Source organism: Manis javanica, chromosome 8, assembly GCF_040802235.1.
Source record: "Manis javanica isolate MJ-LG chromosome 8, MJ_LKY, whole genome shotgun sequence".
In the NCBI taxonomy this organism is placed as follows: domain Eukaryota; kingdom Metazoa; phylum Chordata; class Mammalia; order Pholidota; family Manidae; genus Manis; species Manis javanica.
The window spans coordinates 108,160,245-108,175,414 of NC_133163.1; the positions used below are offsets into that span (position 1 = coordinate 108,160,245).

General features: G+C 34.6%; 1 protein-coding gene across 3 annotated transcripts in view; it reads right to left on the bottom strand.

Annotated features, from left to right (window-relative positions):
• ADAM10 (ADAM metallopeptidase domain 10) overlaps window positions 1-15,170 on the bottom strand; it is a 145,270-nt gene that overhangs the window by 32,166 nt on the left and 97,934 nt on the right. For all 3 annotated transcript variants that reach the window (XM_017654155.3, XM_037020967.2, XM_073211907.1), the window contains 3 exons: window positions 12,042-12,188; window positions 7,139-7,231; window positions 4,440-4,623 (listed from right to left, as the gene is read on the bottom strand). In XM_017654155.3, coding sequence (XP_017509644.3) covers window positions 4,440-4,623; window positions 7,139-7,231; window positions 12,042-12,188 — 424 coding nt within the window. The remainder of the gene's footprint in view (window positions 1-4,439; window positions 4,624-7,138; window positions 7,232-12,041; window positions 12,189-15,170) is intronic.

The following is a 15,170-nucleotide window of genomic DNA, read 5'->3' on the forward strand; positions in this document are numbered from 1 at the left end:
GGATAGTCTGAGAGCTAAAGTCACAGAATATCAGTCCTAAACTTTAAGAGACACAACTCCTACCCCACAAAGAAAGTTTAAAAACTAAAAGGGTAATATAATACCTTCACAGAATTCATAAATAGTTTTGATGTGAGCAGTCTCAAACACATAAAACTGAAGTAGCATACTTGACTACAGAGTATTAATCTGAGTAGTAGTTCTGAACCAGACAGTACTACCACTCCCAAAAATGTTCCCAGAAAATGTTGGGGGGATTTCTCTGTCTTCCATGTCTGGGGAGCAGTACTCACAGATAATGACCAGAGATGTCAAACACCCTGCAAGGAACAATTCAGACCTGCCCCAAAAGCCAGTATTAAGGGTGCTGTTGCAATATTCTAATGATGCAATTTTCCTGGCCTTATAATTAGACTTTTAAACAGGTTAAGAATCCGAGAGGCTACAGGTTAGCTTAAGAACACTGTGTTAAGCAGAGTATGCCTTCAAATACTAATATATTAAATCAAACCAAAATTTATAAACTAAGAAAAAGTGATTAGACTCTTCCTACCAAATGAAATGTCTCAAAAAATGTTCTTTATAAATGGTCACTGGAATAATGATTTGTTAGGATTAACCATGGAGATAAATTCCAGAGCTAGCCTTGCTCAGTGACCTGGCCAAACTAAGACTAGCTTAATTAGGTTAACAGTAAGTAGGATAACATTAAGCAGAACGCACCCTAATAAACAGAAAAATGGCCTCTCTCAAAAGGTATGTTACAAAGGTACAGCAAACAAAGTAAAACAAAAGGATCATTCAATATAAAGAACTGACTTTGTTAAGGAACCGAAGTTTCAGTCTCTGAATTAAATGATAAGAGGCTACCTGCTTACTATACATACAACCATACTTATATAAAGAGAAGTTTAGAATAATCTTTCCAGATTCATATTCAAGATCAACTTTGTTTTACAGACCAGATCCCTTTTTTTTGCTACCCTTCTGGGCCCTGTATTATTTTACATGGGAACCTCCATGTCAGCCCATTCACTGCCTATTTCTACTTACTATGGAGTTGGGGAACAGGTGCTATTTTCCTCATTAAAGAAATCCAGGGCAGCACCCAACTACAGTATGACGTTAAATAAGAGCAAATAAAAACAAGTGTAAAAAAGACGTAAAGACAAGAAACCTGCTATTCAAATGCTTCAACTCTCACTGCTTTTCCTGGCTTAATTGAATCAGTAAAGAGGACTACAGCTAATAATTTGAGTAGTTAGTTACTCTGTGAAAATCAACATAACATCACAAAAAATCCTCTTTCCATCACAGTATATTTGAATAGTGAAATGTCTGCAGAATTATAGAAATTAAGCCAAATACAACAGAATCTAAATTAATTAGGCCAAATAAAAATGAAAGATTAAAGGAACAGTAACAGATCACAAACTGAAAAGATCAACTATGAACCTCTATTCAAAAAACCAAGATAACAGCAAACATTACTAAGATCTACAGGCAGAAACATGAAGTCTCAAAGGAAGGGCAAAGACAGAAGAAACTATGATGTAAACTAAACAAGTTTAAGCAAAACAATTTATCTGAATAAATAGAGACAGGCAAGAACCGAATCTTCTAGCTTCCAACACAGTGTTGTTCTCATTATGCCATGACAATTATACCCAAAATGATGTCTAAATATTATAAAGCAGTACTCTTTTATAACTCTTCTCTCAAGATAGAAGGAAATGGATTCCAACAATATAAAACCTCTACTAAGATGCAGGGAACATTTTAACTTCTTATTAGAAATGTCAAAGAGGATGTTACAATATATAACACCTAGTAAAATAACTACCAAACATATTGAACCTGGTGTCTAAAGGTCCAAATTCTAGGTTCTGTGACACTGGGTTGGTCACAAAGCTCTGAATCCAAGCTTCCTCATGTGTAGAATGGAGGTAATTAACCTACACTTCACAAGGGTATTGAAATAATCAACAAGACCAAATACAAACAGTTCTTTGTAAGAAGAAAGTAAGCCAAATACATAACTCAGTTTAGGTAGTCTGAGGGCAAAAAGAAAAGAAGAAGAAGAAAGCAGTCAATTTTATGTCAAAACAGGCATCCTATACTAGAAAAAGCTAGGTCAAAGGAACAAGATCCCCTTTCCTTCCCACTCTAGACCCCATTTTTCTGTCCTTAGAAGATTTCTAAGAGCTGGAGTTGGGTTAGCACAGAGTAAAGGCAGAGGGCATCAGAAGAACCTAACGACAAAAATACAAGTACTGTGTCCCACCATTTTCAGTCCACAACTCCGCCTACTGCTGCTTCAGTAAAATGAGTGGCATCACAAATGGTAGTCCAAATATCGAAAACAACTAGATATGAAAACTAACTGTCTCCCAAACCCGTAACTCCTAATCATGAGGAAAATATCAAACTGCAACACAGGGACATCCTACGATATAACCTGACCAGTACTTCTCAAAACTGTCAGTCATCACAAACAAGAAGAGTTCTAGAAACTGTTACAGCCAAGACTAAAGAGATTGACAACTAAATGTAATGTCCTAGATGAGATCCTGGAACAGAAAAAGGGCCTTACTAAAAATTACAGAACTTTGGACTTCAGTTAACAACAATGCATAAATATTGGTTTCATTGTAACAAATTTACCATACTAATGTAAGCTGTTAATAATTTAGGAGATGGGGTGGGAGGAGAACAGGAACTCTATACTATCTTGCTTAATTTTTCTGTAATTCTAAGTGTTCTAAAAATTACAGTCCCCTTTGGTTTTTGTTTTTGCTTATTTCTGAAGATTTAGGAAAATTTAGCCAAGTTCCTTCAGGAGCATTACCTTCTTAAAGAACAACAGCCTGGAGCTGAAAATGTAAAATAGCCCGAAGGTTTTAGTCTAAGATCATCCGATCACTTGCTCAGGAGACATTTCGTGAGCAAGCTTCTTTAGAGACAAAAATCAGGATGTGCATCAGATTCACCTGGAGGGCTTGTCCAAACAGACTGTCTGGCTCCACACCTAGAACTTCTGATTTAGCAGACCTAAGGAGGCATATGAACTTAAATTTCTAGTAAGTTCCCAGTTGATGCTGATGCTGGTAGTTAGTGGAGCTCACTTTGAACACCACCATATTAATGGTAACTTATGAAGAAAAATAAATGAATTCCTGAGTTTTTACAGTACTTACTAATGAATAAGGAGAGGAACACATAAACGTTGCAATTAAATCATCAAACTTAATGAAAGAGGGGAAAAGAAATTTTAGAATGTAGAAGTTAAAAACATTTGAGACACCACAGGAAAGAGGGCGCTCTACAATCTGCTGACAATGCAAGTAACACAAAACCAGCACTGCTTATCACAAGGGACAGATATCCAAAAATACTGCACTATGATATATACAGCCCATGACATAAACTTGTACCTGAATGACATCATGAGGTAGTTTAACAGGTAGAAAAAAAAAACTGAAGAAAACTGTAAAAATACAGTACTATTTGAGATATTAAAATATGTACAACAAATCAAAGAATAAATTAATAGAAAAAACTGTCTTACCCTGGGATAAAGCAGAAACTGATTCTTTTAAAAACAGAAATGAAGAAACAGAAGAAGGAGAAATTGCTGTGTGTAGCTCAGAAGATGACAGACTACTGATCAAACTTTATATGGCAAAAGTTATCATCAAAGAAATCTGGGATTCTTTCTACTCAACTTTCAATTAATCAATCTGTATTTCTCTAAACTAGGCTACTGAACTTATTATACTGTAAATCACAGACCCCCACTCCCAATGCAATGGAAAGAGGATTATCCTAACCCAGCTTTCTCAAAAGCAGTTGCTTTCATGGCTAAAGCAGAGGTCTCAGCAGGGCATGGGCCCAGGTGGTGAAGTCAGTGGAGCTGTGGGTACTCGGGCCTCATGTCTATATATCTTGTCAGGCAACACTTCCCTCTTGTCAAACTAAAAGCTAAAAATAAAATAATTTTAAAGGCAGGCTTTCTTTTCTATGTGTTGCTCCTGACCAGGGTTTCTCTGCTCTTCATTTTACTGCAGAACAGAAGTAAGAATACAGTTTTCCCCTTTCACTCTAAGATCCTTTTTTAAGTAAGAATAACAAGAAAAACATTAACTTTTGTGACAAAAATTAATATTTTGTGTTTGGCTTCAGAAGTAAGTACCACTTTTTCCCCAATTATTTATTTCAGCTACTGAATGTACCAAATGTTAGGATATCTCCTGTTAGTATTCATTTAAAAATAAAAGGCTGTTTCACCTATTTTCCTATTTACATTATGCTTACGAGTCCTGCCAAGCTCAAGTCATGTTAATTACACAATATCACTTTCTCTTATATTCTGTAAAATTCAATTTGCCCTGAAAATTTTTCACTTCAAGTATTAAGTCAAGACATATTTAGATGACTACCTGAAGGTGCTCCAACCCAAGCCAGACCAAGAACACCATCATCAAAATCTCTGTCTGTGAAGACATAGGCCAAACAGTAGTCATCATGATTCTGTTCAGAATTCAATTCCAGAAATTTTTCAACACCAATATTTGGGAAACGGAAGGGATTTGTAGGGTCCTTCTCATCAGCAGTCGTGTTGATCTAAAATTCAAAACAATGATTTAAATATTCAATTAACGTTACCAGAGCCTTAGTGTTAAGTCTTTGCTCACCTCCTCATGATCCCCAAAGCAAATGAGGCCTGAATTAAGGTTTCTATGATTAGCTGATTAAGGAAGCCAGAAAAGAAAGAAAGAAAGCAGGAAAAAAAGGCAGAGTAGGGAACTTAAAATTGAATATGTTAAATTTCTGAACAAGTATTCACCAGGTTCCTGAACACTGAACACTTGGAATGGAAAAGCAAGATCTGCTTTCAAAACTTTTTAAAGGAAGTATAGTTTCTCAAATTTAATCATCTGAGCAAGTATCTGTTAGTATTAATCTCTTACAAATGGTGACAAATACAGGGATATACAACCCTATATTTTAGCTAATTACTAGAACATAAAATAGCTATTGAACCCAAGACTGTCAATTCAGGAGAGACGGTTCTCCTTGCCTGTCCTTCAGAGTTGTATGAGTCAACCCAAAAAAACTGCACGTTCAATTTTTTCCCCTGAAGATGAGTAACATTTAAAATATTTTTTACTAACAATTTTTTTCTCTGTTTCAAGCTAAGTTCCTCCAGAATGTTTCCTCTGCTACTTAGCTACAGTACTTCTGCTACATGTTTTTCCTTAACAATCTAAAGAATAATCAGTTCTGATACCAAACTTCTACTAAACAAAAGTTTTTGTTTATTAGCCCCTGCCTTCTTTCAGAGACTCCTGACTGTCCTTTTGGAACAATTTGACTTTCCCTGAGGAAGTCAGAGAATTACATACAAGAATAGAAAATAAAAAGAGATATGTATGAAAGTAAACATTTTTTAGAAGGCCAACCTCAGTCTACTAAAAATTTTGGTAGTAAGGGGAGGATGTTAACAGTTAATCAAGTGACCGAAAACTACAGTCTTTTTAGGATCCACACCCTTCCGTAAACAAACACTACTGAGGGCAACTGCCTAAGAATGTATTTCAGAACATTTTGTTTATCCATTAACAGTTAATAAAAAACACACAGGTGTGGTCATCCAACACAAAAAAAATCCAAAGACAAACACACTATATATTATGAACAGCCCATGCATAGAGACATGCTGTAGATGGCTTTTTCCCACTAAACACAGACATGTAATTCCCTGATATTTCTGTAATACTAGCTACCGATAAAAACCGCATCTGAATTTTAGTTAACTATATTAATAATGAGATTATTAATATTTAAATACTTGCTGATATAATACTTCAAATGAATGGGTCACAATCTTCAATAGGTCAGATTTAACTAAAGTTTTAATCTCAGTTAAAGGCCTGGAAACAACCAGCTGCCACATTATCTATTCATATATATGCATTTCTTAATGCAAATCATTTTACTCAAAAAAATTATGCTTCACTAAAATTTGTCCAGGTATTCTCTACTCACTACTTTGCATTTTATTGCTCTGTCTACTAAACAGTGATATTGGTCAACCACTTAATAACTTTTGCTTGCTATTTAAGGGTTTATATTGTACTCTCAAAATACATAAGTCAATTATAAACAGTTTCTACACTGTTTATCTACAAACCATATTCCACTTAAAAACAATCCAATTTAATAACTTAATCACACTTCTGAAAGGGTACCTTCAGCTCTGTTATTAAATAATTACATGTATGCACTAAAATTATAATCTAGTCAACCATATTTAAAGAAAAATAGGAGCACAAATATAAAAACCCTGTGGCAAATACTTTCACAAAATGATTTTATTTTTTAAATATTTGGGTTGTTGCCTAGTTCGTGAATTCAGATTCGTAAAAGTGATCTACACTGAAATAGTTCATATTTGGAAAATTTTTGAAATAATTGGCCCAATTTTATTTGTAATTTAATATTTGCTTATTTGGATGAGCATTTCTGAAAATGTGTTCAGCAGTTTTTGGCATCTCAGTTTATGTTAATACAGAAAAGGTTCCATGGTCAGATCAGTTAGGAAAAATCCAAGTTTCCTTCCTGAAGGACTTCTCAAAATGTGAAACATGTTAGTGTGCACTGTGAATTTTCAAGAGGGTATAATATTAAATGTTTTTCCAACTTCCAACTTTATGTAATCACTGGAACTATCCTTCCCTCCCCTGAGCACCATATGGAAAACACACTGAAAAATACTGCACAAGGCAAATCTGAAAAAACTATGGAATAGTACCAGGGGAAAAATATGTCAAGTACTGTATCTGTAGTTTTTTAGAGTTTAAGGTTTTCTAACCAGTATGTTAACCACACAGATAGAAAACTACTGTCATACCCACTTTTGCAGTCCAGATTAAAGCCCAATAGATTTCATTCTTAAATTATAACCCAGCTATTGTGTTATTGTGTGTGTGTGTAAAAGCCAAGACTTAAGGATAAAGGGCATTAGCAGATACAATTTAAACTAAAAGACCAAATAAAAAGAAACCATTTTTCTTTTTGTAAACATGGCCCTTATTGTTTCTCTTTTTCAATGTTTACAACTATTGAAATTTCTTACTCTTATGCGTTTCACCATGAAACTGATGTTACGGATTCCGGAGAAGTCAGTGGTCTGGTAAATTGTATCAATCGCTTTAACATGACTGGATATCTACAGATTTAAAAAAAAACAAAACATTTTACAGGCAATGCAGAAACATGAAAAAGACTGAATTCTCATTTCCCAAACCAAGAATTATTCATGTTCTACCACAATCAAATTTTAAAATGTCTTCATCAATCCTGGATGAAAGATTAGCTGGGAGGGGAAGTTCTCTGCCTTTTCCAGACTCTCCTCTGGCCAAAATACACACGTACTCTTACTTCAGTCATAAAAAACTTTGTCTCCTCAATCCATCCTGCAATGTCACACCTCCATGCCTGTTCACATGTGGTTTCCTTATGCCTAAAGTATGCTTATTTATTCAGACTTAGCTCAAACATCTTCAGTAAGAACTTCCCTGATAATATCAGGACACGCAGTCATTCTCTGTCTTCAGTCTTTCTCTTGCTGCATTAGTACACATTCTGCAAATTCTGTTCACCATTTACTACATACTAGACACTGTTTTCAGTGCTGAGATGTATTGCTGAATAAAACAAAGACAGTCCCTACAAATTTTCAGAGATTTATTCTAAAGGGGGAGAGGAGGTAAAGTTTTCCAAAAAATAGAAAAGAAGGGAATACATCCAAACTCCTTCTATGAAGCCAGCATCACTTTAATAACAAAACCAGGCAAAGACACCAAAAAAAAAAAAAAAAAAGAAAATTACAGACCAATATCCCTGATGAACATAGATGCAAAAATACTCAACAATATATTAGCAAACTGAATTCAGATATACATCAAGAGGACCATCCATCATGATCAAGTTGAATTCATGCCAGGGATGAAAGGATGGTATAACATTCAAAAATCCATCAACATCAGCCACTACACCAATAAAAAGATGGACAAAAACCACATGATCATCTCCATAGATGCTGAAAAAGCATTTGACAAAATTCAACACCCATTCATGATAAAAACTCTCAACAAAATGGGTATAGAGGAAAAGTAACTCAACATAATAAAAGCCACAGATGACCAACCCACAACCAACATCATACTTAACAGTGAAAAGCTGAAAGCTTTTCCTCTAAGATCAGGAACAAGACAAGGATGCCCACTCTCCCCACTTTTATTCAACATAGTACTGGAGGTCCTAGCCACAGCAATCAGACAGCACAAAGAAACAAAAGGCATCCAGATTGGTAAGGAAGAAGTTAAAACTGTCACTATTTGCAGATGACATGATATTGTAGATAAAAAACCCTAAAGAATCTACTCCAAAACTAATAGAACTAATATCTGAATTCAGCAAAGTTGCAGGATATAAAATTAATACACAGAAATCTGTTGAATTCCTGTACACTAATGACAAACTAGCAGAAGGAGAAATCAGGAAAACAATTCCATTTACAACTGCATCAAAAAGAATAAAATACCTAGGAATAAACCTAATCAAGGAAGTGAAAGACCTATACCCTGGAAACTACAAGACACTCTTAAGCGAAATTAAAGAGGACACTAATAAATAGAAATTCATCCCATGCTTATGGATAGGAAGAATTAATATTGTCAAAATGGCCATCCTGCCTAAAGCAGTCTACAGATTCAATGCAATCCCTATCAAATTACCAACAGCATTCTTCAACAAACTGGAACAAATAGTTCTAAAATTCATATGGAACTACAGAAGACACCAAATAGCCAAAGCAATCCTGAGAAGGAAGAATAAAGCAGGGGGATTACGCTTCTCAACTTCAAGCTCTACTACAAAGCCACAGTAATCAAGACAATTTGGTACTAGCACAAGAACAGACCCATAAACCAATGGAACAGAATAAAGTGCCCAGATATAAATCCATACATACATGGACAATTATATATGATAAAGGAGCCATGGATATACAATGGGGAAATGACAGCCTCTTCAACAACCAGTGTTGGCAAAACTGGACACCTACATGTAAGAGACTGAAACTGGATTATTGTCCAACCCCATACACAAAAGAAAACTTGAAATGGATCAAAGACCTGAATGTAAGTCATGAAATCATAAAACTCTTAGAAGAAAACATAGGCAAAACTCTCTTGATATAAACATGAACAACTTTTTCCTAAACATCTCTCCACAGGCAAGAGAAACAAAAGCAAAAATGAATAAGTGGGATTATATCAAACTAAAAAGCTTCTGTACAGCAAAGAACACCATCAGTAGAACAAAAAGGCATCCTACAGAATATATTCATAAATGACATATCCAATAAGGGGGTGACATCCAAAATATATAAAGAACTCACGCACCTCAACAAACAAAAAGCAAATAACCCAATTAAAAAATGGGCACAGGATCTGAACAGACACTTCTCCAAAGAAGAAATTCAGATGGCCAACATGCACGTGCAAAGATGTTCCACATCGCTAATCATCAGAGAAATGCAAATTAAAACCACAATGAGATATTACTTCACACCAGTTAGGATGGCAAACATCCAAAAGACAAACAACAACGAATGCTGGCCAGGATGTGGAGAAACGGGAACCCTCCTACACTGTTTTGAGAATGTAAATTAGTTCAAACATTGTGGAAAGCAGTATAGAGGTTCCACAAAAAACTAAAAATAGAAATACCATTTGACCCTGAAATTCCATTCCTAGGAATTTACCCAAAGAAAACAGCATCACAAATTCAAAAGGACATATGCACCCCTATATTTATCACAGCACTATTTATAATAGCCAAGATATGGAAGCAACTTAAGTGTCTATGAGTAGATGAATGGATAAAGAAGATGTGGTACATATACACAATGCAGTATTATTCAGCCATAAGAAAAAAACAAATACTGCCATTTGCAACAACATGGATGGAGCTAGAGGGTATTATGCTCAGTGAAATAAGCCAGGCGGAGAAAGACAAGTACCAAATGATTTCACTCATCTGTGGAGTATAAGAAGAAAGAAAAAACTGAAGGAACAAAACAGCAGCAGAAACACAGAACCCAAGAATGGACTAACAGTTACCAAAGGGAAAGGGACTGGGGAGGATGGGTGGGAAGGGAGGTGCTGACTCCCAGCTAAACTCTCTGGTTTCTAAACCGCTCTGTATGTATACAACTTTTCTGCCTTCATTTATAAAAAGCACTCTTGCTACCATTTATGTGAATACATGTATATATACTTCTAAAAATATTTTCAAAGAAATTATATAAACATGACAGTCAAGTAGAAACATTAACAATAACAATTTCAAAAGTAGTCCAGGTTGCCAAACATTGATTAAATAATCATAACATTGCTGACTAGGTCCATATTAAATTCATGCTGTCTAACCTTACTTGGCCTAGCAATCCTATATGCAATTCTCACTGATTCTACTTCATTTCCAACAGTGGTTGTTCAAACATTTCTTCACAAATGATTATACTTCATACTTTACTGAGAGTTCATCTTGACTTTCCTCTCTCTTTACCTTCAAATTTTTCTCTTCCTCCATTTCTATCTTCCTCAAAGGGTAAACTCTTCCTTAAAAGGAAACTTCTTTATTCCTGAACCCAATCCTTATTCGATGTTTAAGACATCAGTTTTTCTTTCTCTTATATCTTATTTACATTGCTCTTCTACTGGAACATTTTCCTCTTTCTACCAACTTGCTCATGTATTCATCTGCAAATACTCATTTCATCACCAAATATTCCACATTGTTTTTAAGTTACCATAATTTTTTCAATTTTTCACATTTTCTTGAAACCTCACTGCTTCTACAAACCATTCCTGACTGCAGTGTTTTCACCGTCACAACTCTATCAAGAGCTTGCTTAAAGCTCATCAATAATCTTCTCGTAACTAAAAATCAACTACCTTTTGTAACCATTTTTTTTCAGCATTACTGAGGTATAATTTACAAAATTATGAAAATATTTAAAGTATACATAGATTTGATAAATGTATCCATTGTGAAAGGATTCTTCCCATCTAGTAAATTAACACATTATAGTCATTCTCTTTGATATCTCTGCATTATGACACTATTAGCTGTTCATTTTGTTTTGAAATGTGTTTCTTCCCTGGCTAATCTTATATAATCTCCTTACTTTATTATGTTTACCCCAGAGCTTCTCTTCCTCATCCTGTTCACTATCTATAGATACTGTCCTCCAGTTTCTTCTCTTCTGATTTCATTTTCTCACCTTATTTTAACTCTCACTTGTACCCTTTAATTCCATACAGAAAGTTCAAAGCTAACGTTATCCCAAGCTCCAGGTCTACATTTTTAACATCCTAAGGAATGACCGCTTGGCTTTTAAATACGTCTAAAATTAGGCTCATTCCTACCACCAAAATAAGCTCACCATTTATACTAGTGGTACCTCCACCCTCTGTCTCAAATTTTTAGTCAAATGCATTCATCAAACTCTCATTGGGAATCTTCTATATAAAGGACATTTTACAGGGCATCTCCAAAAGTTTTGTGGTTTAAGAAGGATTAAGAAGACACGCATGAAATAACAATGAAACTTAGAAAGCGCAAAGTACAATGGGAATCCAGAAAAGAGATTAAATGCCTCCTGTCAGGAGGATTCCTCTGTCTTTCCCTTCTTTAAGACCACAAGTGAAAATGTGCCCTTTCAAAGCTAAATTTCAGTATTACTTCCTTCGTGAAATCATTTTCTTAAATCTGTTCTGAATGACACTAAAATATCCTAACTAGTCTTTCAGTTATCTGGGTATTTATTTTATGCATTTTTTTGTATCACAGTTGAAAACATATTCTTCCTTTCCAAAAAGAGACATGCATGTATCAACTTCAAAGGAAAATATAGGTATTATGAAACAACATAAGAACTCTTAAAATAGTAGCAGAATTGTAAATACCTGGGCAATCACAGCTTCTCGTGTTCCATAATATTTAAAGAACAGATGATCAGTCTGAATATAAAGCTGACAAGTATTTTTTTCAGCTGATGTTGTACGTTTTTTCCTCAGGAGTTGTGGACCATTAACAGCATGTTCTTGAGATGTCTGTATGTCAGAAACAGTCATTTCTGATCATCAGCATGCTTCACTATTGTAACTTTATATAGTTAAGAATCCAAGTATAAACAAGTTCATATTATTCTTTATATGTATCCCCATAGGTATTCTCCCATGCCATTAAAGTCTTCATAAACTTCACTCTTACTAGTCTCATAAAATGCTACTGTATAAATGATTATTTATTCAAGCAATTCTTTCACTTTTAAACATTTTCAAACTATACTTTTTAATATGTAAAAAGAAAGTCTTACAGTCATTTATAATACTCTGATATCTTATTCTACTTCCCTCTAAAACCCAATCTATCACCTAACCCTGCCATACTTATCTCCTACATACCTAGGCAATCTAACCATGATCTCTGGTTCCATCATGCAAACCCAAGCTATAATCACTCATTATCTAAGAGTACTGCAATAAGAGCAACATAATCTGTCCATATCCACTACCTATCTTCAATCCATTCTCTATACTGCAGTGAAATTTTCAAGTGCACATCTGAAATATTACCCACCTGTATAATATATTTCAATGACCCTATTGTTCTAAGGATAAAGCACAAAATCCTTTATATAAGCCCCCAAATCAACACTGCAGTCGATACTTACCTGTCCAGTTTCTTCCCATTCCATATTTTTACAGAGAGACCGCTGTATATTACCTAAATGTAGTTCTCTGTGCTACAGCTACACAAGCCTTCTTTCCAGTCTTCCAATGTATTCTGTTTCCTGCCAGTCTTTACACATGCTGATGCTGCCTCTCCTGATGTAGCTAACTTCTTTTAGACTTAGCAAAGGTCAATTCATCCATTATATCATCTCACAGAACCATGGACTCATGTCCCTTCCATAGTACAACTTTATAGTTTATTGTGTGGTTCTCTGTTTAATTTCTGTCCCCAGGCCACCATCATTACTTCAGCCACTAAAATATGAGCTCCTGAAAGAAGAAACTGTCTGTGTTTGCTTCTCACTATATTGCAATCACCTAATACAGACTTGGCAGGTAGGCATTCAAAAAGTAGAAATGACCACTATAATTGAATCCAAGCCCTTAAACGGTTGTTGATATCTAAAAGCAGCATTTTAAGTGAACTCTGATGACATAGTAATAGTAAATTCAAGTTAAATTTTTAATTTTAAGCCACTATTCCCAATTTGCACTCATATTTTATACTTTACTTCTCCCTTGACAACTCCATGTCCAACTGTTCTTAGTTACTGCCTTTATTTTACTTTTATCTATTTTTAACTGAGTACAGCATTCTACAATAGTTACTCTGATTTAGCACATTCCACTGTCTTCTGATTTCAACTGTTTTCAATGAGAAATAAGCCATCATTTTTGCTGTTGATTCTTTGAAGTGACTGGACTTTTTTATTGGTGCTTTTAAGAGTATATCTTTTGGTTTTTAGATTTTCCTAATAAAATGCTATGGTATTATTTTCACTGTAGGTATTTATCCTTCTCAAATTACAGGTCTTACTGCATCTGTTGTTTGATATCCTCTGCATTTTAAAAAAATTTCTCAGCCATCTTTCCCTATTTCACTCATGTTTTTGCCTTCTAAAATATCAATTATACCTATGTTAGACCTTTAATGTATTATCTATTTCTCTTATCTCTCTTTTCTGTATTTTCTATCTTGTTTTTTAGGATTCACTCTGTTTTCTTATCTATCCAGATTTAATCCATCAAATTCTAAATATTTTCTGTTGTTTTATTTTTCAATTCTAGAACTTCCATTAGGTTCTTTTGTTCATTTTCAATTTTCTTCTGAAATTTTACATTTAGTCTTTATGTATTTAAATATATTAAAGTATGTATCTGTATCTGAGCACTTCATTATCCAGATAATTTTAGGTTGTTTACATTTCTGACACCCCAGCTAGACTGTAAGCTCTTTGAGGATGTATACTCTATTTCAATTATTCTTATACTGATGATGTTTGGTAAACAATAGTTTTTCTTCTTGTTCTTCCATCATGTTATGTCTGAACTGAGTGCCAGACAAGGCATATGGAAAGCCATAGATATAATTTGAGGTTTCAGGGGATATCTTTATCAAGAGATTTATTTCTGTTTTTCATAAAAAGTTAGGCTTGGTCCACTAGTAATCCTGGATTGCCTTAATCCAATAAGAGATTAAGAAAATGTGATGTATAAATTTAATCCCATGAGGAGAGGTAGGACACTTTCTGACTCACCTTTACTTACTCCTAGGGAGTAGCCCTTCAAAGTCCCAGCTTAGACCCCTACTCAGAAGGCCTTAAAGAGTATTATTAGCCTTAGCCTCAAGAATCTGGAGCATTCTCAGCTTCTCAAGATGACTCCTCAGGAATCAAAAGACCCTGAAGATTTTATCTGGAGAAAAGGTAGCCAGCCCCAAATGCCAGGCTCACCTGTCTAGGTGTCCTCGTTTTTCCTAAGACCTGGCCCGATACTCTTCACAACCCTGTTACCTCTCCAATGCTTTCAAACAAATACACACACACACATATATACACATATGTACAGGCACACAAGTAAACATATATATTTACACTTATTATAACATACTATATTATTAAGCCAGGTTGTTTTTATTAGCTGTTGTAAACAGAAGGACATGTCTCTATTTCTTGAAAATAATTACTTATCAATTTACATACTGTGAATACTGTCTCAAAGTTTACAACTCCCTTCCCTTTAAGGTGTCTTTTACTCTTAATTTTTAGATAGTGAAATTACTTCAATTTTTATACTCAAAAACTTAATGTCTTAAAGTATTTCACTATCTCAAAATGCAAAATATTTTTTAGTATCTTTTGTCAAGTTATCTTTTCAAATGCTCTGCCCATTTTTTAAGTGGGGTTTATATATTTTTCTAAAAAAATTGAGTTATAACAGCTTCGGGGATATTGTGGAGAAGACTTTTATAGGATGTATTGTTGACATTTTCTCACAATCTCTGACTGCTTTTTACAT